Source organism: Opisthocomus hoazin, chromosome 1, assembly GCF_030867145.1.
Source record: "Opisthocomus hoazin isolate bOpiHoa1 chromosome 1, bOpiHoa1.hap1, whole genome shotgun sequence".
Lineage (NCBI taxonomy): Eukaryota > Metazoa > Chordata > Aves > Opisthocomiformes > Opisthocomidae > Opisthocomus > Opisthocomus hoazin.
In genome coordinates this window covers 132,590,408-132,617,522 of record NC_134414.1, presented here as the reverse complement: position 1 = coordinate 132,617,522, position 27,115 = coordinate 132,590,408, and the positions used below count along the sequence as shown (strand labels likewise).

General features: G+C 40.7%; 1 protein-coding gene across 1 annotated transcript in view; it reads left to right on the top strand.

Annotated features, from left to right (window-relative positions):
• The window catches only part of F5 (coagulation factor V), a 35,871-nt gene extending 10,970 nt beyond the window's left edge, over positions 1-24,901 (top strand). The window contains exons 7-25 of the mRNA XM_075436548.1: positions 200-365; positions 2,120-2,297; positions 3,362-3,464; positions 3,862-4,073; positions 4,862-5,012; positions 5,426-5,638; positions 7,441-9,373; positions 11,271-11,436; positions 12,909-13,145; positions 13,606-13,816; positions 14,818-14,997; positions 16,641-16,757; positions 17,209-17,280; positions 18,371-18,465; positions 19,669-19,824; positions 20,665-20,809; positions 20,967-21,115; positions 21,888-22,070; positions 22,860-24,901. Of these exons, the coding sequence (XP_075292663.1) occupies positions 200-365; positions 2,120-2,297; positions 3,362-3,464; positions 3,862-4,073; positions 4,862-5,012; positions 5,426-5,638; positions 7,441-9,373; positions 11,271-11,436; positions 12,909-13,145; positions 13,606-13,816; positions 14,818-14,997; positions 16,641-16,757; positions 17,209-17,280; positions 18,371-18,465; positions 19,669-19,824; positions 20,665-20,809; positions 20,967-21,115; positions 21,888-22,070; positions 22,860-23,048 (4,856 nt within the window). The 3' untranslated portion in view covers positions 23,049-24,901. The remainder of the gene's footprint in view (positions 1-199; positions 366-2,119; positions 2,298-3,361; positions 3,465-3,861; positions 4,074-4,861; positions 5,013-5,425; positions 5,639-7,440; positions 9,374-11,270; positions 11,437-12,908; positions 13,146-13,605; positions 13,817-14,817; positions 14,998-16,640; positions 16,758-17,208; positions 17,281-18,370; positions 18,466-19,668; positions 19,825-20,664; positions 20,810-20,966; positions 21,116-21,887; positions 22,071-22,859) is intronic.
• Positions 24,902-27,115: the final 2,214 nt, after the last annotated feature.

Below are 27,115 nucleotides of genomic sequence, written 5' to 3'. Positions count from 1 at the left end.
TTTGATAAATATGGGCTCCTTGGAAGGCTCCCAGCCCATATGTAGTCTACATAGATGCATCTTTTTCAAGCCTGAAAAGATGGCAATCAGATGAACAAATGCTTGCTGGCAGCCTTAGCTAAAGAAATGAGAAGTGCAATTGAAGTGGTAAGAATTCATAAAATGGAAAATCACTAAGGTAGTGTTTCTTTTCAATTAGCTGGAATGCGCGGTTACCTCACTGTAAGAGACTGTGGGGACAAAGAGGTGAAGAAGAGTCGTCTCTCCTATAGAGAACGCCTTATGGTCAAAAGCTGGGAATATTTCATTGCTGCAGAAGAAGTTACTTGGGATTATGCCCCAAATATTCCAGACAGCCTTGATAGGTAAAGTAATACTTGGCAAACATAATATGGAATGTTAACATGAAATCACAGAATAATTCAGGTTGGAGATGACCTCTGGGGATCCAACAGCAAAGTTGGATCCAGTTGTATGGAGCCTTATCTAGTTGAGTTTTCATTGTCTCCAAGGGTGGGGTCTCCTCAACTTCTCTGTGCACCTTTGCAACCTCACGGTGAAAAAGTTTTTCCTTATATCTAATCAGACTTTCTCATGTTGCACCTTGTGGCCATTGTATCTTGTCTCTTCACTATGCATGTTCTGTTCTCTCTATAATCTGGTTCTCTTTTCTGCATAATCTCCCATTTGATAGTTGAAGATAAAAATAAGATGCTCCTTTAGCCATGTCTTTGCATGGCTGAATAAACCAAGAATTTGCTTACATGTCATGTGCTCTAGCTTCCTAATCACCGTGGTGGCCCTCCACTGGACTCTCACTAGTCTGTCAATGACTTTCTTTGCTGAGGAGCCCAAAAGCGGTCACCCTCTTTCTCTCTGAGGAGCCCAAAATATGAAGATGACTTAAGAAATACCCTAAGTAGCATACATTGCTTTTCAACATGTATTCTTTTGAAATAAACAATCCTTAAGAGGGAAGGAAAGGGAGAGAGGGAATATTTCTGGAGAAGAAAAGTTTTTAAAAGTTCAGTACAATAAAGTGTTTAGGGAATGGGAGAAAGAGGGGTCTCTCTATAAATGACCTTTGCTTGGCACCAATGTAGTTGTAGTAAAAGTCACAGTAAGTAAGCATGTTGAGCTATTTTGATCAACTTAAGGTAAATAGAAGGAATTCTGTAACACATATGAGGTCATAGTACACATTGCTGCCAATGGGCTGTAAGGTTAAACTTGCATTATGTCACTTCTCCACTGTTAGAGTACTGGTGACTTTACAAGCTGATGTTCTGAAGAACCTTTAAGGATTCAAGCAGAACAAGACAAATTCCTTATCCTGTATGGGGTTATAGTTTTATATACCTCCTTGTAATATATTGTTCACAGAACTCTTTCAGTATTCCTCCTCCTTTGGTGTGATTTGCTTCCCTTCTTATTTGCTCTTTGACTGCATGGAGCAAACTTCCATGTATTTCCCTGATAGTTACATGGCATTACTTAATGCTTCAGTGCTCTGATGTTTCCTCCTTTGCTCAAAATTACAGACTTTATCCCTGTTCAGTAACTTTTTGAAGCGCAAGTGACCAGGACAAACATGTTACTCTGTGCTGCTTCCCAGTATTTATCCTAGTTTTGCTCTCAGCATTGACAATTCTAATGTCTTTAAACCCGAGTGTAACACTACTTATTGTATGGTACTTGGCTGGGATTAAGATGATCTGTTCCTGTCTGTCCTTGAGTCTGTGCTACTGTAAGCAAATTGTTTATTTTTTCTATGCTCAACTATGCCTTTGTAAAAGGAGAACAGCGGTTTCTGCTATCTTAACTTAAAAATGTAGCTGCTGCTTCACTTTTTCTTGCATGTATATCCCACTAAATTAAATGTAAACTCTGATACTAATTGGTCAAATGTGATACTAAAACACAAGTAATGTTCCAAGGTTCTTACCTAATTTGCATTAGAATTTGGGGTGTAGAGCATTAGGTTAGTTTAGGGTTTGGATTTTTTTTTTCAAGCAGTGAGGTTTCTACCAGTTCCTTGAGTACTAATTCCGTATTCTAATAGATGTCAGATGTCACTATTAAAGTTTTGTTGATCGTTTCCTTTTCCTTTGTTTTTAAGACACTATAAAGCGCAGCACTTGGACAACTTCTCAAATCTCATAGGTAAAATGTATAAAAAGGCTGTTTTTAGGCAATATAGTGATGCCAGCTTCACTAAACGTCTAGAAAATCCTCGTCCCAAGGAAACTGGAATCTTGGGCCCTATTATCAGAGCTCAACTCAATGACAAAGTCAAAGTAAGTAACACAAATTCAGGGATTTTTTATACTATAGCATAATTTTCTGTTGGGCAGAGATACGAAAACTAGTTTGATTTGGGTTTTTTGTCAAAAAATACAATGTTATAAATATTGGCCCTGTTAAAAGGTGTGATCGCAAGTGACAGTGTTCAGCTTAAATTCTTCAGCATTCCCTCTATAGTTTCCATGATTGTGCTTTATTTTACAATGTAAACACATTTAGTTCACGCTCTTTGTAAAATATATTTCTATGTTAACACTGGTCCAAAATGGAAAAAAGCTAGACCCAGGTGGACATCTGGGGGTATTTGGATGTGAGGCCAAACTTCATGAGCCCCTCATTCCTTATGTTGTTATTTTTGTCTGGCTGTTTTAGACAATGGGATACAGTTTTCATCGTTAAATGTTCTTTCATGGAGTTATGAAATGAAACTACAAAGCATTTGCATTACAAGCTTATGCTGCTGTCACATCCAGTTGTCCTTCTGTTGTCACTTCATGATGCATCACAAAGTTTCATGACCTTTAATTGCCAACATGACTCTATGACTGAATTTGAGTTTAGCATGTTTCTTCTGGTGTTTTTTTTTTTTTTTTTTTTTTTTTTTTTCTGATTTTATCAAGAATAAGTGGGACGTTTTGCCTTTTCCTCCCATGCCCCATTTGGTCTTGGAATCTGGGACATGATTTGTTTTTAAATCTGTTTGTTTTCTCCCATATTGAAGGTTCTTAAGAACTTTAGTTAGTAACTTCATATTCCCTGAGGTAGTGTGTACCTAGCAGCTGGAAGAACAAGTGTTCTTTTTAGATTTTCCAGAGACCAGGTGTAAGAAGTTGAACTTCACTCAGTGGGCTCTACAAAGCCCAGCAGCAGGGTACCAGCAACATTTAGACTGTGGTTTATATTATCAGACAGTATTTAAGAAATCCCTTTGCCTTTCCACCACTTCTTGGGTTGAAACCAGGCAAATTCTACCATAGTTGAAACTTTGCTATGTGTTCGGATAAGGATTTGCTAAATACTAAATTGTTTTTGTTTGTTTGTTTGCCTATCAATATAGATTGTATTCAAAAATAAGGCCAGTCGACCCTACAGCATATACTTCCATGGAGTGACACTTTCAAAGAATGCAGAAGGAGCTGATTATCCTCTGGATCCCACAAGTAAGAAATGTGTGAATTGTATTTTGCATACCGCTAACTGTTGTGGAGGGCTTCCATTTCCTTGAAGGGCATGGTGTGGCTAGGAATGTGCATGACTTAGGACACCTCAATTCTATGCTCTGCCTCTGCTGACCTGTTGTGTTGCTTTATAGAGAAACCGAGGTATCATCTGCAAAGCACAGACAAATACCCTTTTTTTGCGTCTTAGTTTTCTGTTCTTTTTTGTGATTTTAGAGAGGGACAAAAGTTCATGGTGAACTTCGGTTATCGCAGCCGTAGCTTGAAATGGCATAACTGCACCAATTTCATTAAAAGGTGCAGCCTGATGTTGTATAAAGGTCTGGCTCTAAGTTTGTATCATTACTGTTCTCCTTTATTTATTTTTTTTTTTTTTTAGGCAATGACACCCAGAGTAGAGGAATTGAACCAGGGAAGACGTACACTTACGAATGGAAAATTGCTAAAACGGACCAACCCACCGCACAGGATGCACAATGTATTACAAGGCTGTATCACAGTGCTGTAGATAGTGAGAGAGATATAGCCTCTGGACTGATTGGCCCACTTCTGATATGTAAAAGTGAAGCACTGACGCAGAAGGGTGTGCAGGTAACATGTCTGGCAACCTTTTAGAGATAGATTTTGTTCAAATAATATTATTTGATCTACAGTGAATTTTGTTTTGCTCCCCTTGGAGAACTGTTGTGTAGAGAGCAATTAAACCAATAGGCTTCTGAAGAAATGACTTGATGAAACAGTCCTCTAACTGTCCACAGTGGCAGAGGAATTATATTCTGATTTTTTTAGCAAGAGCAGTATTTCAATAAAAAGTCAGCCTGTCTTGAAAGTCTATTTCTAGACTTGATGATAAACTTTCCTGCTGCTATTATACCTTCACACTGTAAAGACATTCAGATCTGAGCTGGTCCCTTTCTGTAACAGGTATAACTCAGGAACTGACAATCTTGGGCATCACTGAATCCAGAGCAACCCAAACAGCATGGGAGAGTTCTGGGAGAGTGGTTCTCTTTGCCATTCATTGAAATCTTGCTTGGCAAAGACTTGAGCATCACTTGGGGGGAAAAAATGTCCAAGGCTTGTGTTCAGGTCAAACCAGCAGGCTGGTCCTTTTGCAGAGAGCCCAGTCGTATACTATCTGTGTATCAGCAGTGCTAGTGGCTCGCTCAGTGCTCCACCACAGGTTGGTTGCAGTAGGGGGATTGTTGCCTTTGAAGTCTTGACCCCCTACTCCCTTTCGCTTAGCCCTTGGCTCACACTTACCACAACTCCAATGAAGCTTATATTGCTTACATAGTAAGTAAGAAAGACAGTAGGATTGAATCCTTAATACATGTCTCTGCTCATAAAATGTAACTGCTGTGTTGATTGTCTTTCAGAAAAAGGCAGATGGGGAGCAGCAGGCAGTGTTTGCTGTGTTCGATGAAAATAAGAGCTGGTACATAGAGGATAACATCAAGGACTACTGCAGCAACCCTGCCAGTGTTAAAAGGGATGATCCCAAGTTCTATAACTCAAACATAATGCACAGTGAGTGGGATATCAAGCTGAATATTATGAAAGTTCATGTGAAAGCTGAGCATTCAGTGATTGCTTGTTCTCAAGATGTAGTGCAATCAGTGAATTCTCGAGGCAGTCAGTGAACTTCTAACCATGCCACGTGGCACTGTACAGAAATATGGAATACTTTAGGGACCAGGCTGGCTCTGGACCCTGAAGAAGAGGCAAAGGTTATTTAACTTTGATGCAGCACCCTGCTGCCTTAGAGATACTGTTTCCAGAGCTGCAGACTCCATTGAGGCTATTGTGGTTTCAGCTCTGTGCCAGTCTCTTTCCAGGTGCAAACGTGAGTCCAGTTCAGTGGACTGACATTACAGAAAAAGAGGTTTTAAAAGTCTTACTCAGGAAATATTGAGACCACTTTTATTTTGCTTTCCTTTTAGCAATAAATGGCTATGTGTCTGACAGCAGTGAAATCCTTGGATTTTGCCAAGATAGCGTGGTTCAGTGGCACTTCTCCAGTGTTGGCACTCATGATGAGATTGTCTCTGTTCGCCTTTCTGGGCACTCTTTTCTGTATCAAGGGAAATACGAAGATGTGTTGAACCTTTTCCCAATGAGTGGAGAATCAGTCACAGTGGAAATGGACAATGTTGGTAAGTGGTAAAACTACATTGTTTGACAGCTCTTCTGAGACATTTTTTAATCTCCAGTCTATAAGGACTTACCTGAATAGGAAAGAAAGCTTTTCAGATAAAGACAGTGCTGGAAAATGTTGAATCATTCCACAGTGCAACTGATGCATATGGAGTTTTATTGGCTACACAGACATAGCACATAGCATAATTGCATGCTATACTGAGGCTCTTTTTGTTGTTTTGTGTTGGGTTTTTTTTCGCTTCACAATTAGTATTGGGGTTAGCAGTGATCATTTTAAGGCAATTATAAGACTGACCTTAGAAACAATCCAGTATCAACTCCACTATATGATTCCTATCTCTGCCACATACTTGTCCATCCCGAGTTAGCTGAAATCGGCCAAGACTGGCAAATTATGCTAGTCGTTATTGGACAAAGTGGCTACACCTCACCTCAGGCTTGTGGTCATTTAGCAGCAGTAAAGTCTGCCCGACTGAACTGGATCACTGGTCCATCGATATACATCTCAGTGTCTAACTAGGATTAATACCATATCTTGAAAAGGTGACGTCAGAACCCATATAGTCCACACTTACGGAACTGCCTGCAAAAGGACAGAGATTCTTGCTCATTGAAGGCTGTAACTGTTTAGTGATCATTCTAAAATCACACAAGGTTTAGGTATCCTTATCGTATTTAAAATACCAATTTTTTAAATCTTTTATCTGTTTAAATAATGAATTCTTTATGTCCTCAAAGCTCATCTTCAGTGATTGCACAGCATCAAGACCTTACAAGTTAAAAATGTATGTTAACTAGTTTTTACTGCTCAAGACTAGGGAATCATTAAAACTCCATTAGACTTTATGGAAACCTCCTCAGTAATGAAGTTGTACTTTTTCTTGATTTTGTTATGTGATCTGTTCCATGTAGGACATGTTTTCTGTTGTAAATTTGCTGCTGTTAGAAATAAGGAAAGCTACACAGGTCACTTCAAACTCTAATATATAAAGAAAAATTGTATGTGATCTTTTTAATAAAAAAGGCTAGTTTCCTCAAGATGTGTTAATTCTGTCACTATTCTGTCACTTCTGCTAGTTCCAAATGTAAGCTGTGACAAGCAAAGAACTTGATTTGATGCTGTTTAGGAAAACAGATTGTATTTTGTTCTCTGTGGATCCTAGTTTCAGATAGAGAACTTATCTTCTTGGAGAAATTATCAAAACCTTTAAGTTAATCTAAGATGCCTCAGATTGGCAGCTTAATGTTTTGTGTCCAGACTGGAAATTTGAATTAGTTTATTATTTTAAGGATCATCCTTTATGCATTTAAGAGCTTTTAAAATACTGTGTTTGTCAGTTGTGCACGTTGCCTCAGAACGTATCTGTTCTGTTCAGAATGCTCTAGCTGTGTGGCAATGCATACAACACGAAGGACAGGACAAAATTAAAACTTTGTCTCAAAAGATACCAATCTTAGATCCAGATCTAAACATAGGATCCTTTGTATTGTTTCTTTTTAATATCCATCTCTTTCATGGGTTGTGGTTGGACTCAGGTCTTAGGTACACCTTAATCTGTGGAGAAGAGCTCCAGCTCTTAGATGTATTTATTTGTATGTGCTATTATTTATTTACATTTATTAATTATTTTTGCAATAAGAGCATTGCAATGAGAGCTCATGGGAATCCCAGATGAAGATTAGCACTCTGCTATAGCAGGTGCTGTAGAAACAAACCCACTAACTTGCCCTAACCACTTACATGATATGCAATGTCTATCTACTGCATATTAGAAAAACTCTTTTATTTCAATTGCAGGCACTTGGCTTTTAGCATCCTGGGGGACACCAGAAATGAGTTATGGCATGAGGCTGAGATTCAGAGATGCCAGATGTGACTATGAGGAAGATTACACATTTGATGTTGTGGATTTCACGTACACCAAGACGGACAAAAAGGCTGTTGATGCTTCAGCTGAGGATGTGCAAGAAGAAGATAAGGAGGATTCGGATTATCAGGATTACCTGGCTTCCTTTTACTCCATCCGAAGCTCAAGGAAGGCAACAGGTGATGAAGACAAACAAAACCTTACGGCACTGGCCTGGGAACAGTATGACGACACTGATGCTGTGAGTTCTGAGGTAGCAGCTGCCTCAGGTCTGACAGCTATAAATAGTAGTGAATCCACAAACACCTATAAGTTCTTAGAAACTCGTATCACTCCTCTTCCCCCAGTCGACGCTGAAACATTCCAGTCAAATCATGCATCAGTCACAGCAGAAGAGGACTTAATTTTAGCTAGCACTAGTGAAGGGAAGGCTGGCTTGGTATTTGAGAATAGGAGCCAAAGCAGTTATGAAATAGATCATGGTAACATGTCTGTAGGTGAACACTTGCTGAGCAATGGGGAAGGCCAAATGAATGTTGCAGAAGAGCTTACAGCTGATGGAAAGGACAGTAAATTTTTTTCAGAAAAGCAGCAAGAAGAAAGCACAGGAAGAGGAAATTATAACATCAACAGTAAAAGGAAAAGGCGAAACTCACTGGCCATTAAGTTTTACTCTGTCCAAAAGATGAATGACCTTCTAAATCATGTACGAAATAAAAATGTCTCATTTTTGGACATGGCAAGTGCACCTCACTCTGTGCATCATGCAGAGAATACATCTGATATAGCCGTGGTGGGAACTGCTGAGCTTCCAAATGATTATGATGATGACCTGGAAGAGGAGAAAACCAAGATGGAAAATACCCTGCGTGCAATTAACTTGACGCTTGCTTTGGACCTCATTGTAGGAGATGGGTCTAATGCATCCAGCCTCTCTGAACCCAAGCTATCCAAAGGTGAACAGGCAGACACTTATTCTTTAGATCATACATTAAGCAATATAAGCCCTAATTCCAGCCCTGCACTTGTGAAGAACTTACGAGAAGCATCATTGCCCAGGGCTGAGAAATATTCATCTAAAATGACAGATGAGGAATGGAATTTGGTGTCTGCAAAGGGGAGTCTGGGATTAGAGGCAAATTTAGATAAATCTGTTGGTGGTAAATTAAATCGACGTGGCAGAAATGGTACAGCATTCATAAATAAGAATCATATGAAGAAGTATCAAGGGTTCTCACATCTAATGAGAGAAAAACGGAAAGGGAGACACATGCACCCAACTCCGACAGGAAAGAAGGGGAACAAGAATGATACTTTGAGTACATCTGGAACTGTCATCAAGATCCGAAGGAAGAAAAAGGAATATCCAAAAATGACCCACTTGCTGAGTCCAAGGAGTAAAAAGCCCCAAAATATCCCCAATTCTATGGCAGGGTTTGGCCGTGTGTTGTTTCTGGGTGAGACCAACCACACGACACCACCGTGTTGCACTAACACTACAGGGGCACCCAGAGAGGCCAACTATACAGCGAATCTGAGTAGATCCAGGCATGGAGAGTCGCTAAATTACACGATAACCCCACGGCACCTTAAGCCATCGATCACAATTGGACTTCCCCAAGAAAATGGAGACTATGAATACTTTATGGAAGGATCTTACAGCGAGGAAACATCAGGTGGCGAATACGAGTACCATTATGTGAGCTTTGATGACCCATACATGATGGACCCAAAAGTGAATATCAATGAACAGCGCAACCCAGAAAACATTGCTGAACATTACCTGCGTAGCAAAGGGAATGAGAGGAGATACTATATTGCAGCTGAAGAGGTCTGCTGGAACTATGCAGGATATAAAAAAAGGTTTGGCTAAATCATTTGCTTTCATTTTGCACACCATCCTGATATGTACTAGCAGCATATTGATTCACATGCTGATAAGAGTATCTGTAATGTGCAATGTGATTTCCAACATTTCGGTTGCAGAACCCTAAGAATTTTCCATGGGAGGCTGGGACCCCCCTAGAATATCATAGAGAGAAATTACTTTAATCAAGAGTGACACAACTAAGAACTCTTCTTCCCCCACCCTCCTTTTTTTCTTAACCACCTTTTGTAGACTCACTAGAAACACTCGTTAAAAGAGGAGTTGAAAAATCCACTGTGAGAGGTCAAGAGGGAAACTTCCAGTTGTTTTTGTTACACTTGAATGACCTGTTTTACTTCCTCCCTGAGTTCTTGGATTCTGTATTAGAGACAGGATAGAGACCTCCTTGTACAAAGTCTTTCCAGGAATTTAATGGACTAACTGATCTAATATAGACAGGATTTGCTTATAGGCAGGATGAAATCACAGTTTCTAGCTCTAGCAAGAAGTAGTTCTGGTGTCTCAGTTCTTTGATGTAAAATGGGATAGTAGCACTTTCCAACTTCACAAGGCTGCAGTACTGAAAAATACGTGAAAGAGGCAAAGTCGTTAACCACACTGGTGACTGCCTTCAAGTAAAAATAAAGCTGCATGAATCATTGCATTGCTGTTCCTACTGTTTAGAGAAATCAGAAGCTGACTGGATCACAAACCCTAATGTTGAGGGGTTTTCTTACATTTTGACAGGAAAGACTGGCCACTATGCCACAACAAAGAGTATATGTGACTGAGAGAAACTCTGTACTGAAAATTCATTTCTTAATTTGCACAAATTAGGATCAGTGCTCACCCTACATTGTGCAGAGTTCCTAGTCACTTTTCATCAAAAACCTGGACTTTGTGGCCCTTGAAATGAACAAGACCAGAACTGCCACAACTTCAGGCTTTTATCAAAAGCAGCAAGAACAAGAGCAAGAAAATTTTCATTATACAAAATTAAACTCCAAACATGTATTATTTCTCAAATTTAATTTCCACTTTACTTGATTGATATTTTTTTCCCTCACTTTCTCAGTATTCTCCAGGTTTACTCCTGCCTTATCTCAGTCCGTATAAATGGTGCTTGCAAAAATAGCAGAAACCACAGACAGTTTATTTGCACACTTGCAAAATAAAGAAATCCATATGCTCGGAGTCTGTATAGATCTCTGCTGTGAGGTTCATCCTCAGCTGGTGCAAGGTGCAGAGTTCCAGTGAAGTTAACAGAGCCCACGGCATATACCGTCTGTGTGAAGAGCTAGAAACTAGCCTTTCTTCCTCCTAGATGACTTTAGTTAAGTTTCTGGTTTTTGCGGAATTGATAATGAAGCAAGGTAATAGGGAATGATAATAAGTTTTGTCAGAGTAATAGCATTTCAGTGCTTCTATTTGAGATCTGAAGAATGGTTTGAATGCCTAAAAGCTTATTTTTTCTTACCAGCTCAGTGTTGCTAAATGCAGATATAATCAGATGTCAAATATGTTCCTGTACCTTTCCAGAGAAGGTACATCTGTGAGACAGTAGGGTATAGGTGGTGGGCTCACTACGCTCTGAGCTCTGATTCAGATTATTAAGACTAATGGTAAAAAAGGAAAATAGAGCTCAGGTGGGTTTCAGAGTCTAGCTGGAGTTTTTCAGTGATAGCTGACCAAATCTTTGAAGGATCTCATATACAGCTGTAGAACTAGAATTGCTTAAACATTGCAAGTCATGATTTTCAGAATCATCTGACATTTATTTGTGTGTTTTTTCTTTATATTCTAAAATGATCCTGCTATACGAGTTCTCAGATTTCATCAGAGCTATTATTTCTGATTCACTGTCTGGGTTTTTAATTGGGGATTTCCTTTCAGTGCAATGATGAATGACAAACCCTGTAAAGACGGCACCACGTATAAGGTGATTTTCCGAAGCTATACAGACAGTACCTTTACAACTCTTCAAGATGAAGACGAATATAAAGAACACCTTGGCATCCTGGGCCCAGTTATCCGGGCTGAAGTGGACGATGTTATCCTGGTAGGTCAATGTTTTGAATATGTGTGCAGGATAAGACTCATGTGGCAATCTTAGTGTGACATAGAATGGGTCTAAAAATACCACAGGTTTTTAACATGTGATGATGGGGAAACAGTTTTCAAAGCTAGGAACTGCAGTGTGGACATACAAGCACAGTGGTGTGTTTCTTTGAAACGCATCCTTCTTCTCTCCTATCTATGGTAAATTCACTTCTGTTTCTCTTATGTTTCCCAACATTAAATACTGGCTCATCAGTCTAATGTAAAATGAGATTTAGAATCATTAAGGTTGAAAAGACCTCTTAAGACCATCAAGTCCAACCGTCAACCAAACACCACTGTGCCTGCTAAACCATGTCCTGAAGTGCCACATCTACACGTTTTTTGAACATCTCCAGGGATGGTGACTCAACTATTCCAACGCCTGACCACTCTTTCAGTAAAAAAAATTTTTCCTAATATCCAATCTAAACCTCCCTGACGCAACTTGAGGCCATTTCCTCTCGTCCTGTCGAGTAAGTTAACATTTTTTAATGTTAAGTGTAACATTAAAAAAAAAAAAATTTTTTTTAAACGCAGATTGCACTGAAAATACTACTTGTTATATGTGAAGGGAGCTTCTTTTTTTGTTTTTTTTAATAAATTAGTAAATTTGTATTCAAGATTAAAATACATATTTGTCCAAAAGTGTATTTTCCTCTGAAAACTTTTGCTGTAAATGTGTTGGTTAGTTCTAATACAAATAACAAGGATGGAGAGGAACTGCATCCCTGGTGATACAGTGCTATATTTGCAGTAGGAAGCAAACTGCTGTGGAGTTTCCCTTCTCTCATCCTGCTTCATCCAGTCTCCCAACACACAGGGATGGGCTCAGATGGGGAGAGTAGATCTCACTGCTTTCTGCTTGTTTCAGTAGGAGTGGTGTGCAACAGGAACACGTTGAGCTGCATTTAAAAACAGAAGTATGAGAAGAGTCTATTTTAGCTAGGGAGCATCATTCTCCAAGGAGAGGTAGAAGCGTAATCTCCCTATCCTCATGCTTCTCTGGGACAAGCCAGAAGCGCTGATTTCAGTGAGTGATACATACAGAGGTCTAGCGTTACTGTTTTGTGCCCTTCTTTAGTGCGACTGTGCAGCAAAGCGTAACAGGTAGAACCTCCCCATCTTCCTGCTTGCTGTAACTAAGTGTGTCCAGGTGTGAAGGGCAGCAGTAAAAGTCCTAGGAACATAGACTCAGTGGGAGACAGGGAATAAGACTCATGCTTTCTACTTTTTAATTAACTACCTGCATCAAAGAGGCTGACTCTGCATGGAGATGTCAAAAGCTATCCCTGCCCATTTGCCATGCACAACGTAGACTGTAATCATTATACAAATCTTGACCCTGGTTTGAGGTCATGGGAATGCATTGTGTGAGGACTTTTGTTTAGGCCTGAATTTGCTGAACAGAATCTATTCTTTTTTTTTTTTTAGGTTCATTTTAAGAATCTGGCATCCAGACCATATTCTCTCCATGCTCATGGACTCCTGTATGAAAAATCCTCTGAGGGAAGCATTTATGATGATGAATCTACTCCTTGGTTTAAGGAAGATGACAAAATTCAGCCAAATAACAGTTACATATACGTATGGTCTGCAAACAGACGATCAGGACCTGTGCAGCCAGGAGCAGCTTGTCGGTCCTGGATCTACTACTCCGATATAAATCTGGTAAGGAAACCAAGATACAAATGGTACTGTTGCTGGGGTTGAGCACAGAATCACAGACACATTTATGTTGGAAGGGATTACTAGAGATCATCTAGTCCACCACCCCCAACTCTCGCAGGGTCAGATGGAGTAAGTTGTCCAGTACCGTGTCCAGCCAGGTTTTGAATATCTCCAAATGATGTTGTTATATGGCTGTAGAAATGCGAGCTGCAGAGCACAATTTGGATAGCTGTCCTTTCTTTTGGGCCTGATGTTCGCATCTGACATTTCATCTCTTACACTCAGTTAAAAGAAGATATAACCTGTTGAAGAATTCAAATTGGGGAACACTTTGGGATATTGAGCAGGGGAAAGTAAAGATACAAGGCAATGGCAATTCCAGCCTCTGTCTATAAATTTTTAGGGCTTGATGCATTTCTATACAATGCTGTGGTTTTTTGACATCTTTATTACCTTTTAGGAGAAAGACATTCACTCTGGTTTGATTGGGCCAATACTGATTTGTCAAAAAGGAACCTTCAGTACATTGGACAACAGCAAAAGATCGACCCGAGACTTTTTCTTGCTTTTTATGGTCTTTGATGAAGAGAAAAGCTGGTACTTTGACAAACGTTCTAGAAGGCCTTGTACTGAGAAAACCCAAGGAGTGCAGCAGTGCCACAAATTCTATGGTACTTAATTCATTTTGCGAAGTATTCAGTTTATCGGGGTAGAGAGAAAGGTGTTGGGGGAGGTATCTCAGCTCGCTGTGTCTTTGAACATGCATAAATCCTACACATTAATTATGTGAATGTGGTTTGGTTTTTCTCCATTGTAGCCGTAATAGTCATAGTTTTATAGGTAAAGATTAGCATTGACTGGAAATTTGTTATTAAAATGAAGAAAGGACATATTAAAGTGAAATTTTCAACAGAAAACTTCTCTCACTCACATCTACCCCCATATTTAAAAAAAACAAACAAACAAAAAAAAACCCCTCTTTTCAGTAAGAAGCTAATACCTTGAAAGCTTTAAAAAAATAAAAAAAAAAATTAAAAATACTATAAGACTCAACTAGCTCTACTGAGAAATTCAAAGCAGCTGCAGAACAGCACTTCACATACCTCTCTGGATACTGAGATTTTAGTCATGTAGAGTTAAGTAAGTGCCTGACTGTTCAAAGGTAATCCTTTTTTTCTCTCTGAAATAATGGTCAGTATTGAAACTCTGCGTCTGAAAATCTGATGCTTGTGTGCTGTCAGCGATCATGTTTGAAAAAGTCATGTTAAGAGGTGGAATCTGCCTTTTGAAAATGTGGTCTATAAAATTGGTTATTAATTGAAGATGTCAGTTGTGACTTTATGGCTGTGGAAATGTAAGCTGCAGAACATGTTTTGGATAGCTGTCCTTTCTTTTGGGAGACTGATGTTCCCATCTGACACTTCATCTCTCACACCTCTTTGTTCTCCCGGCTGCCGTGTGTTGCAAGCAAACTGTGCTTGAATCCTCTGGTGAGGTCCCTGGATTGATGTGCATAGACTATAAATGTGTAGCACTTTGAATTGGAAAAAATGGTGTTTTTCACAAATGCATTACTTCATTAAATACTTTACTCATTTTAATAACTACGTTCTAGCACTTTGAGACCTGTTTTGTGAGTGGTTTCCCTTACTAACAATTTTTTTTTCCCCAGCCATTAATGGGATTACCTACAATTTGCAAGGCTTGCGGATGTATGAAGGTGAACTGGTCCGATGGCACTTGCTGAATATGGGTGGGCCAAAAGACATTCACGTTGTTCATTTTCATGGACAGACCTTCATAGAACAAGGAGAGCCAAAGCATCAGCTTGGTACATACACACTGCTTCCAGGTAAGTATCAGAACAGAGTAAGTTCTACAGGGCAATCGTTGCAGTCTGTCATCATCATACCAATGTAAAGGTGAACAGGAGTTGGCTTTGGGCACAGTAAGAAAGAGTTTGAGAGCATTGACAGTTCATTTGCCTGTGATGGTCAGAAGGAAAAATCATTGCTCTACACATCACTTAACGCTGTGAGAGGCGGGAAATAAAGATAACATTGCTGTCCTTTAAAACTGGGAATGGGAGTAAAGTTACAGACAGAACTTCAGTGCTTGGACAAATGTCTTCCTCTCAGATGAGAAGGAATATATACGGAAACTGAACAGCAGTATGGTCTGCAGCACTGCCTTCTGTTCTGCACTTTCTTTGCCATTCACCAGATACATGAGTGGGTTTCTCTCCTTTATTGCCTCTCTCTTTTCCTATCTGCAAAGTAGCTCATAGCGCTGGGCTTGGCTTTGGAAGGTGCTCAGCAGTAAAGGTCAGTATTGGAAAAATGAAGTCAGTAGGATAGTGTCAGCCACCAATTCCTCATGAAATGACAAACGTACAGTAGTGCAGCCCTCCTGTTCGTGCGTCCCCAGGCTTCAATACCACTGAAATCTTGCTGATGTTTGCTGGGAAAGACTATTGGTATCTGGCTCAGTATTGTGAGGGTTTATTTTTGTATTGACAAGATGAGCGTGATACAGCAGAGAAAGAACAAACGCAAGCCCTAGGAGAATTCTTATGTCCAGGGAGAAAGCAAATAACCTAAAAGCATTCAAAGGCCTAAAGGCCACAGGATATACTTCTGTTCCCATCGCTGTCAGCAGTGTGAGTGTGCAATAACAGCACTTCTGAAGCCTGTATTGCCAGCTACAAGTGTTTAAAAAAAAAAAGGGGGGGGGGGAGATATCAAAGTAATGGGATTGGCTTGGAATAATAGGAGTTTATTTTAGTGAACATTAGATGGCTTAGTCACTATTTAAGCTTTTTAAGGTGATGTTTTTCACTGTGACATCTACATATGTTTTTGTTTAAATGGGTATGAGAATTATCATGCCTGTATTAACTAGGAATATAAGAAAAGCAATGAAGCATGTACTGTGCTTTCTAAAAAGTGCAGTAAACAGCCTAAACCATGTCTGCTTCCCCCTCAGTCCTTCATACTCCGGTGGCATGCAGTGAGGGGAGGGCCCATACATTTGATTCTTCCACATCTACTTTTGGCTTCTTTACATCCATCCCTTACATTAGTTGAACAACACACTGAGGCAGCAGGAGTAAGAACTATAACCAGCACCATAGAATTAACATCCCTATATTATGTAATAAAAGCATTCATTACATGGCTCAGCACTGTACTACTTCACACGCAGATATCTGTTGTTACATACAGGCATCCAAGATTTTGTGCTTTGCACCAGCAGCGAAGGTTAGGTTTTGATCTGGTCACTTACTTCCAATCTCAATCTCCAGCTGGAAATTGCTTGCTAAGAAAAAAATTATTGAGATGGTGGTAGTTATTGTGCTCTCTGAGATGTGTAGCAGGTTATTTAATTTTTCTGGATTAAGTCATAGGATGATCTTTGGTTTAACATTCAGCCTCGCTAATGCCAACCTTATGATGCTAACGTTTCTGAAATGTTTCTCTTCCGTTTTTTTTCAAGGCTCATTTAGAACAATTGAAATGAAACCACAGAGACCTGGCTGGTGGCTTTTAGACACTGAAGTGGGGGAATATCAGCAAGCAGGAATGCAGGCATCCTATTTGGTTATAGAAAAAGGTACTGAAATAAGGTGGTTTTTGGCTGAGCGAGTAAAGCTGTAAAGTCATCTCTACCCTTTCAGGATCACTAAAAATAAGTTTGGGAGATTGTTCTGCACAAACCCAAAGCAGATTCTCTGTGCTTTAAAGGAGAAGGTGGAGTGCTTACTGTAAATTTCTTCTAGAAGAAAAAATGTTTAGCCTTTAGCATACTAGCTTTGAATTATTTAGCATACTAGCTTTATTCCTTTAGCATACTAGCTCTGAATTTGAGGTTTCCTCACAGTGACCAGTGGATTAACCTGTGGAGAGAAATTGCAGAGATTAACTTGTCCTTCTCTGGGAAGAGAATGGTGATGTTACAGTATTACTAAGAATTGTTCTGAGTGATGTTGTCTTAGGAGGTTCCACCAGGAAATATATTGGAATATGCCTCCTTTTCTTTAACAAACTTACTGTGCTCTCTTTAGAGTGTAGGATTCCAATGGGTCTAGCAAGTGGAGTTATACTCGATTCACAAATCAACGCTTCACATCATGTAGGTGAGTTAATACTTGAAAAGGTCCAGGCATGCTCCTGAAAATCACTATCAAAGTATTGCAGTTCTGTATTCTTTTGGCATCTCATGCTATGTCATATAAGATCAATTCAGCAGTGAATCAACTGTCAGGTTAAAAAGCTCTCCGGTGCTACAAGCAGAGACTGTGAGCTGTACTAGATAGCCATAGTCACTGTATTTTGACAGCATCACAGGTCTACTGTCAGTATCACAAGCCTGAGAGTTTGGGAGTCCTCTGTCCATGGCCTGCTGGATGACCTGGAACAAATCTAGCTTTATCTTTTTGTCCTTTGGGTTCCCTGCTTGAAAATCAACAGCAAGTGTTCAAAAAGCTTTTGACTTGCACATGGTATGAGATGGGAAAGGATAAAGTGTATCTGTTATGAAAGATTTGGGAACCTGGCATCCAGAGCAATGGTAGAGTCTTTAATTTATCAAGTTTATTTCTGGTATAAAAATGGGATCATTTGATAGAGAAATTGATAGAATTTTATATGGACATTGGCAAATCAAGGTATACAGGTTACACACACATGCAGGAACGCACATCTTTTCCTTTGAAATAACAAATAAATTACTTATTTGGGAAACTGATTTTTATGTGGATTTAATTTTCTTTCTTCATTTCCCAGTGCAGTGTTATGAAGGCTTGAAAGCTGTGTTGTCATATATATTTCATATCGCTTGTTAACATGGAAACCCCCTTATGCAGAGGGAATCTCTCTGCCATGAACGTAGAGCACATTTTGTGTCTGATCCTGCTGGCGGCCAAACTTGTTTAGCAAACTCTAGACCCTGGTTCCAAATCGGTAGACAGTACATTACATAAAAGGTTGTTATTTTTAAAGCCATTCTGCCAACTATAAAACTTTGGAGGGTAACAGCTGGCTTCCAGTTGCTGACCATGTCCAAATTATCCTAGATTATGGTTTTAGAGTTTATTGGTCGGGGTTTTTTCCCAAGAGGGACTGGAAAAGAACTGAAGCGCTCAACATCAGTAGCTAGCTACAGCCTCCATGGTTTTTTTCAGCACCTCTCTTTAAATTCTTGCTCTATTCATGTTTTCTGTCTAGACTATTGGGAACCTAAGTTAGCCCGATTAAACTATTCTGGAACATACAATGCTTGGAGCACTACAATGGAAACAGAAGAACTCCCTTGGATCCAGGTATAGTTGGTACAAATTGTTTCTGACCATCACTGCGCCTGGGTATGGCCATACAACCCTGTGTTGTGATTTTCCTGCAACTTGTTTCAAAAGGTCAAGCTGCTCTTGTTCTTGCTGAGAAGGCTGCTGGGGAAAACTGAAAAGATGCAGCAGGCTTTGCTGGTCATACGATAAACTGTCCACCTCCCCTGGAGTAACCTCATCTCTACTGCTGTTGAGGGCCCCTTGACTGGACAGTTACCCTCACAATTTAGACTGTAACTGTTTTGTAGGCAAATGGAATATTTTTTCCATTACTTTTTTCTGTCTACCTAGCAGTACATATTTATATTTATGTATGTTTGTTGGGTGGTCGTTTGAAGTGTGATGCTCTCAAGCATTCCTTCAGATAGGCAGGGTTTTTTTTGTTTGTTGCTTGTTTGTTTGTCTGTGTCCAATTTGACATAGCACAGTGTGACTTCACAGGGAAATTAAGTTTATAATTATGGCTTCAAGCACTATATCATTCAGTCACCTCACTTCTTCCACCTTCTTCCATTGCAATCACTTTAGCACCAGATAGCCAACTGACACCTGAATTTAAGAAAGGTAGTAGATTTTTTACAATCTCACTAAGATTGGCAGTTGGAAGAAAAGGCAGACTCAAACTAGTGGCTGTTATGTCTGGCTTGCTAACATTTGACATGCTAGCAAGTTGGTGGAGGTGAATTAGGAGGAGAAGGTTGGGGGATCTGATGTGGAACTGAAAATAATAAGTTTTTGGATCTGATATCAGCAGGAATGGTGGCTTTTCAGCACTTCAGAATGTCATATCCCTTTTCTCAGCCTGGGTATCCAAAACTAGAGGCAGCTTATGAAAATGTGAGCTTTGAATTTCTCTATAGTCCTTTCACCTATCTGTAAAATGAGGATAGTGGAGTTCTGCCTAGCATGGAGACAAAGATATTTTTGAGGTGTCTTCGTGGTGCTGCGCTAAACACTGTAAAATGGTCTCTGAAATTAAATGCACACACAAATAAATATACAAATGAAATGAGAGAGGAAAAATTAATTTGGACTCTGGTGTCTGCTTGTATTCCTCCTGAGAGTGTTAGTGTTGTGGGTTTTAAAATGCACGTCTCAAAGCTATTGTGCAGATGCCATAGAACAAAATGGATTTCACTGTGCAATACTGGCTTTATAAACACTGTTTGCTGTTCCTAGGTGGACTTTCAAAGACAAGTTCTGATAACCGGGATACAGACACAGGGAGCCAAGCAGTTTTTAAAGTCCTTGTATGTCCAGAAGTTCTTTATTGTTTACAGCAAAGACAAACGGAAATGGAGCACCTTCAAGGGAGACAGCTCTCCAGCACAAAAGGTCTGTACATGCCATAGGGGTTGCAACAACCTAGGTAGCATCATTGGATGATGCAGTGAGGTGACAGTTCTATTTTATGTTAAGAGATAGTGGAAAAAATTATGGCCTTCAGAGACTTAATAATACAGCTTGAGGCCCCAAAGGGTGTTTACCAACCTAATAAAATTCAGACCAGAAGACAAATTGTAAATTGAGGAACCACCTAGACTGCAGTCTAGATTGGCCCTGTGACCTTGACTATATAGCGTGGCTTTCTCACTAGCATCTCTTCCTACTTTTATTTGCTAAGCCTATGTCAGCTTTTTTGAAGCAAGCAGGAAACCGAACTAAAAATCAGGCCCTCCCTCATTTGTGATTAGATCTCCTTCTTGTCCCTCCCTTCCTCCTGTCACAACAGCTGGATGTTACGCTGCCTGAACTGCCTGCAGAAGGCCTGTGTAATAAGCGTGGTTGTACCCCAGAAGAGGATCACTTTATGCCCAACCACTCCAGCCCTACGTATTACAGCTCCGTTCAGTTGCCCCTGCGGTTTCTATGGTGCAACTCCCAAACTGAAAACCTGTCGACTCCTACCTTTCCTTTTGCCTCTTTACTATAGACTTATACAGTGCATAGAAATGGGTTGCTTGTTTGGGCTGAGGCCTTCAGATGCTTCCAAATATGCTAAGATAGGGCCGTGAAATATTTCAAGTTGCCCTGCAGCATAGGGTGCTCCGTCACTGTGGACGGGACTAATGGCATAAAGAAGACTATTTTTCAAACAGAGCAGGGTTTCAGCATCCAAAATTGTGTTTGCATTAAATTAACTGTATGTGGAATTTTTTTCTTTTTTTTAAATAGATTTTTGAAGGTAATTCCGATGCATATGGGATAAAAGAGAACATCATTGATCCCCCTATTATTGCTAGGTTCATCAGAGTCTACCCAACCGAGGCCTACAACAGGCCTACCCTTCGCATGGAGCTTCTGGGCTGTGAAGTAGATGGTAAGAATGGGTTGTGTGCTGGTGCTTCCTTTCTGGCAAATGTTTTACCTAATACATGAAATGAAGCTGAAATTGTGGGTGTTCTCAATTCCAACATTGTTGCTTAGGGTATTGTTGCTTGGATGAACTGGAGATAACACGCTGCTTCTCTTAACAGGTTGCTCTTTGCCACTTGGAATGGAAAATGGAGAGATCAAGAATACCCAGATAAAAGCCTCATCTGTGAAGACATCCTGGTTTAACACGTGGGACGCTTCACTTGCTCGTATCAATCAGAAAGGAAAGATGAATGCCTGGCGGGCCAAGGTAACAAGTGAAAAATAGGGATGACAGCAAGGCAGCTACCATTAATAAATTTGTGCTGCCTGTGTGCTGATGCACTTCCTGCATGCTGTGTACAGTGCCAAGCATGATAGGGTTACTTCACAGCTCTTTAGCCATCCTTTGGGAAGAAGCCAGTTCAACTGTTCCAGTAGAAAATTTGTTGAACTGCTGGCAACATCAATGAAATCATATTTTGAGAGATGGATGGTGTCCCCTGGACCAGAGCCTGCAGCACTCCCTGCAGAAACAGTCCTTTTAATTTCAGGAGATGAATACCCATTGAATATTTTTCTCCAAGGGGTTGAAGAAACCCTTCCTGCGTGGGTTTATGGGCAGTGCAGCTTAATGGCTTCAGCAAGGCAGGTGAGCTTCTGTGTCTTCAAAATGGAGCTGCATTTCTTTACAGAGCACCTTGAGATTTGCTGCAAGCTACTGTTTTGTATCAGCATTCTGTATTAGTATCATGTATTGCATTTTAATACTGGAGATAAATCTGTGTTATTTTTCATTATGTACTGAAAATGAATGTGGAAATCTTAAAATGCCAAATACACCACCTGCAGTGAAGAAGTTAGTTGTATGGACCACCAAGAATGCTTGTGGCTTTTGCCTCAGCTTTACTCTTCTGCACTTCTTTGATACAGTTTTAGTGCATTTTAATGCAATTTTAACTAGCTTTAAACAGCATTTATCACTTAAGCAAATAAAGATATAGACATGTTTGCTAATAGACAACCCTTTTTATCAATTGTAGTTGAACAACAACCAACAGTGGCTGCAAATTGATCTCCTCACAATTAAGAAGATAACTGCTATTGCTACCCAGGGGGTCAAGTCCATATCTGCTGAAAACTTCGTGAAAACCTATGTTATCCTATACAGCGACCAAGGCTCAGAGTGGAAATCCTATACAGATGGTTCAAGTTCAGTGGCAAAGGTATCATCCTCAGCTCAGACAATTGTATCATCGCTTGGTTTTATATGCTGAGCACAGTCAAGGCCCAAAGGCTACCCAGCCAAAGAGATATTCTCACAGGATTTTAAAATGTTTAGGGAGCTGGGGTTACGACAGATAATGTCATAATATCCATCTCATTTTGATCGTAGTCATTAACAGCAACAAAAGGAAAGAACTCCAAATCTGTAGAGAATGCCGTCACCGCTGTGATAAAAGGAGCTAACACTATTTGTAGAGGAGGACATTTAATTTGAATGCATGAGGGCGTTTAATTTGAATGAACAAAATGGATTTCCCATGGCCTCTTTCCAGCTTTTTATTTCTACCTTGATTTTGTAGTGAAATTAATGTTAGTGAGCAGTTTTGCCATAACAGAGCTGGAGAGCTCCAGACACCCGTAGAGTGGAGACAGTATTTTGTGTTGTTGCCCATATCGCCGTACACCAACCTAACCTGCAAGGGCTATTAGCAGAGGTAAAGTAAGGGAAGTTTCTTTTTTCAGTCTGTCCAAATTAGAATGGGAAATTTCATGGTGTGAATGGAAACAGAGGCTGTTTAATTCGTTCAGACTCAGATATTTCTGGCCTGAACTAGCTTTGACCCAGCGTTTTAGGAAGAAACTGGCTGTGATCTGATGTAAAATCAGAAATAAACCAGTCCATCAACCCTGGATGGCTAATGCAACAGCTTGGAACCATTTTCAGAAGAAAAAGTGGGTTTTTTTGAAGGGCTGCCTTTTAACTAATTTTGTGTTTTGTGTATTTGCAGGTTTTCTTGGGGAATGAAAACAGCAACGGGCAGGTCAAGCATTTCTTTAATCCACCCATCCTGTCCAGGTTTATCCGCATTGTTCCGAGAACATGGTATCATGGTATTGCCCTTCGGGTAGAACTCTATGGCTGTGATTTTGGTGGGGCCCTGGCTGTGAAAAGGACTGACAGCTCTGGGAGCCCTTAACCTTTCGGCAGTTGTCATGCAGAACAACAATTTTTTTAAAAACCCTTAAAACAATCATACTTGGTAGTTCGGCTATATGCTTCCTCAAAGGACCTTAATGTTTTGCCAGCAAGAATTGAGATTTCTCTGGCAGATGCTTCATTCCTACAAATACACACTTCAGAAAACAGCTTCTTTTCTCTGGGAAGAAATAACAGTCCCTTCTGATTTGTATATCACTTCTTCATTCTAATCAGTACTCTGTCTTACTTTTCACTTAATTTTAAGTTTTAAATCCCTGGGGATGGAGACTCAGGCCTTAATCCTGAGCCCTGACTGCAGAAGCATTGCCATTTGGTAATGCTTCTGCAGCACAGAGGAGGAATAGAAAGCTACAGGTGGATGTTCTTAGTACATAGGGCTGAGAGGGAAAACCGATGCAGATACGGAGCTGTGGTGCTGCATTCCAGCAGTGCCTTGCTAAGAAATGATTGTAGGGGTGGCCTCACCGCCACATGTCTCTAATCTGCCCTGTGGCAAAGGTAGAATGCACCCCAGCATTGAGGCGTATGCAGCCCCTTCTCAGAGAATGTGGGTTCGTGTTACTGATTTGGTTCTTAGATATCCAGCACACCTGAAATGCTGTGGAATTCACATAACAATTCACCTTGAGTGCCCTGGCAAGGGGAGGGGTGGTCAGCAATACCTTTCCTTCCCAAAAAAGAGAAGGGAAGTGATTTAACCTGGATTATGGTAGATGATGGAACAGCAACAGTAGAACCCGAGTGAGAATTGGGAACTCCTGACATTCAGTCCCATATAAACTTTTAGACCATGGGAGGGGGAGCTCCCTTGAATAGGAAGGCATTGAGAACCGTAAGTGTTCGGTGAGAATACAACCGGGTGGTGGCAGAGGAGGGTTAGATGAAACTGGGTAACAGAAGCATCTGCATCTTCCTTACCATTTAGCCCTGACAGTGTTTTCATTAATGAAACTACTCTTGTGCACACAGCATACATGGATTTTTTTCCCAGGATGACTAGATCTAGTGAAAATACATACGCAGTTCATGAACTTGTTATTCCAGCAGACTTTTAGCTAAGCTTTCAGTAGCATTTTTGGCTTCTGTCCTGTAAATTGTTTAACTGCAGAACTTCCACTTATCACACTAGGTACCCTTCATCAGGGTGGACTTCAAAGTAGTTTGTCTTTGTGTGGTATTATCCAAGCTATTTCAGTAGTTTTTCAATCCTTGTGTCTTATGGACCATGCATTTCAAAATGAATGTATAGAACTGGAGTGGGAACAAAGTATAAAAACTTAAACAAATGTTTTCTTTTGGGTTTTTTTACTATGTCACAAACTGTTGTCTTTTTCCACTGGAAAATAAAGATAATATTGTAGCATAAAAACATTTTATTTTGTATATTTGCCTTGACAGTAGTACCTCTTTGGCAACAATTAGTGAAATTTTGCATCACGAAAGTAAAATCTTCAGCTTAATGGGGATTTTCAGTGCTAATTAGAATTAATTTCAAATGGTGAAACTGTATGAATAATTGCTTCATCTTAAAAGATCAGTTTCTTAATATTTTGTAATGGTGCTTAATTTATTTGTGTTTCATACAGCCATGAAATTGCAATACAAGCCCTGTTCACTGAAAAAAAAGAAAAAACTTAAACTTTGGAGTCAGATTTTACCCTAGAAAACAGATAATAAATACTTGCTAACTTCAGCAGAACCACTCTTTTGTGCGATAAGTGCTAAACAATTTATGTTTAAGGCAGCCATCATCTTACAGGTTCTACACATGTAATTACAAGGAACTGTATATATATAAAATAAACTCTAATTAGACAACTGCAAAATTGATTGCAGGCACATGACTCGGTACATCTGTATTAATTTTATGCGTTGGAGATTCTGCTTCTTCTTGCTGATGGATAGGACTTTGGTCAGCTGGGATCGGCTGTCCAGGTTGCGTCCCCTGCCCAACCTGTTGTCCACCCTCAGCCCGCTCAGGGGCAGGGCCGAGAGGGAAAAATAAAAGGCCTTGACGCTGTGCAAACACTGTTCAGTAGCAGCTAAAGCACCAGTGTATTGTCAATACCCTTTCAGTCACAAATCCAAAACACAACACTCTGCGGGCTGCTACGATGGAAATTAACTCCCTAACACTCGTGTTCCAGTATGTCCAGTACAGGAACAGCAGTGGTGCCTGGGCCCTGTGCCAGCCCAGGCACGTGGCCATTGCTCTTAACAAAATGTTCCCTGGCACCACAGAGTAAGATGGAAATTGCTACAATAAACAGCAAATGTCCAAAGCAGCCACTAACAAGCACCAGGCTCTAATACAGAGTAAGGCAAGCAAGCACAGGACCCTGCCAACTAACAGCTATGATGTTGTTATCTGTAAGTCCTATTGCCCCATGCTGGGTGCCAAAAAGGACTGTGGTGGCTTGACCCCAGCTGGCAGCTAAACTCCCAGTCAGTCACTTGCTCGCTTGCCCCTAGCAGGCTGGGGGAGAGAACTGGAAGGACAAAAGCAAGAAAAATTTGTGCTTTGATATAAAGGCAGTTTAATAAGTGACGCAAAGCTACATGTACAAGCAAAGTGAAACAAGGAATTCACTCCCCCCTTGCCATCAGCACGCAGGTGTTCAGCCACATCCTGGCAAGCAGGGCCTCGGCACACCTGACAGTTACTTGGGAAGACAAACACTGTAACTCTGGGCATCCCCCCTTCCTCCTTCTCCTTTCCCTGAGCTTTTCTCGCCGAGCACAATATCATATGGTCTGGGATAACCCTTGGGTCAGCTGTCCCGGCTGCGTCCTTTCCCAGACTTGTGCACCCCCAGCCTGCTCGCTGGTGGGGCAGAGTGGGGAAAAAAAAAAGGCCTTGAACACTGTGCAAACACTGTTCAGCAATGGCCAAAACATCAGCGCGTTATCAAGACTGGTTTAGTTACAAACCCAAAGCATGACACTATGCCAGCTGCTATGATGAAAATTAAGTCCATCCCAGCCAGACCAAGTACACAAAGTGTTTCCAAAAGCAAATGAGGGGTCAAATTCTTGGTCCACGTTTAGAGCAAAGAAGTGAAAGCATATCTGCACCGGATCTGCCAAGCGGAAGCTAAGCTGTGTTTAGTGAGCCTGCAGAACACTGGAAAACCAAGAACTTCTATCAATTTTGTGAAGCAACCAGCTTAGATTGAATCTGCCAATGCTTTCAGACATTTGTAGTTAAAAAGTCAGACATGCGCCACCTTTTACACACTACAGAATGAAATCCTGTGTATGCTGAAGTTATTTGCGAAGTACACAAGGGGAGCAAGAATTCCTGCAGCTCTCTCAGACTAAAGAATAGAGATGCGTATCACAGCGGGAAGGTTAGCAAACACAAGCTCTTTCGGACTGAGGGAGAAACGTGGTGCCAGAGTTCAGAGCATTCACATCTGGCCAATAATTTCTTCGCTCACAAACGTGGGTGGATGCCTTCACACCGGCCTTTTGATCCACAGGTCCAAAGTTAACTGCTTTTAGCCTCCAGCAGCGTTGCAATGGAGTCGCTGCCCTCTAACGCTCGTTCCAGCTTCCAGGAGGCCTCAGGGTGCCCAAAGCTGACCATCTGCAGGGGACGGCTGTGCACGAAGTCCCATGCTTTCCTCTCTAGGTGTCCCTGTGCTTTCCAGAGGCAGTGGCTGTACTCCTTCACGCAGAAGTTGTGAAACTGGCTGTGCCAGCGCTTGGATTGGAAGTGAGGTGGAAGTACGTGTACAGAGAGTTGAGCAGCTCCAAGGCAGCTACTGACAGCAGCACCGCAGTGGGTTCTTCAGACCCTGACGCGTTAGCCCACTATTCAGACAGGTTTGTACAGACCGCCCCGGAAAGTCTAAAGCTGATTCAGGCAGGCTTACAGGAATCAGTGAGCACACCTCCTGCTTGTAGAGTAGATGCAACCTCCGTTTTTGCCGTTGTTTCTGCTGGCAGTTCTGATCATAATGCCTGTGCTGCAGAAGTAGCTGGACTGAAGCTGAGCCAGCTCACCTTCACCAAGGTTTCCAGGAGTTTGCAAACTGGGTG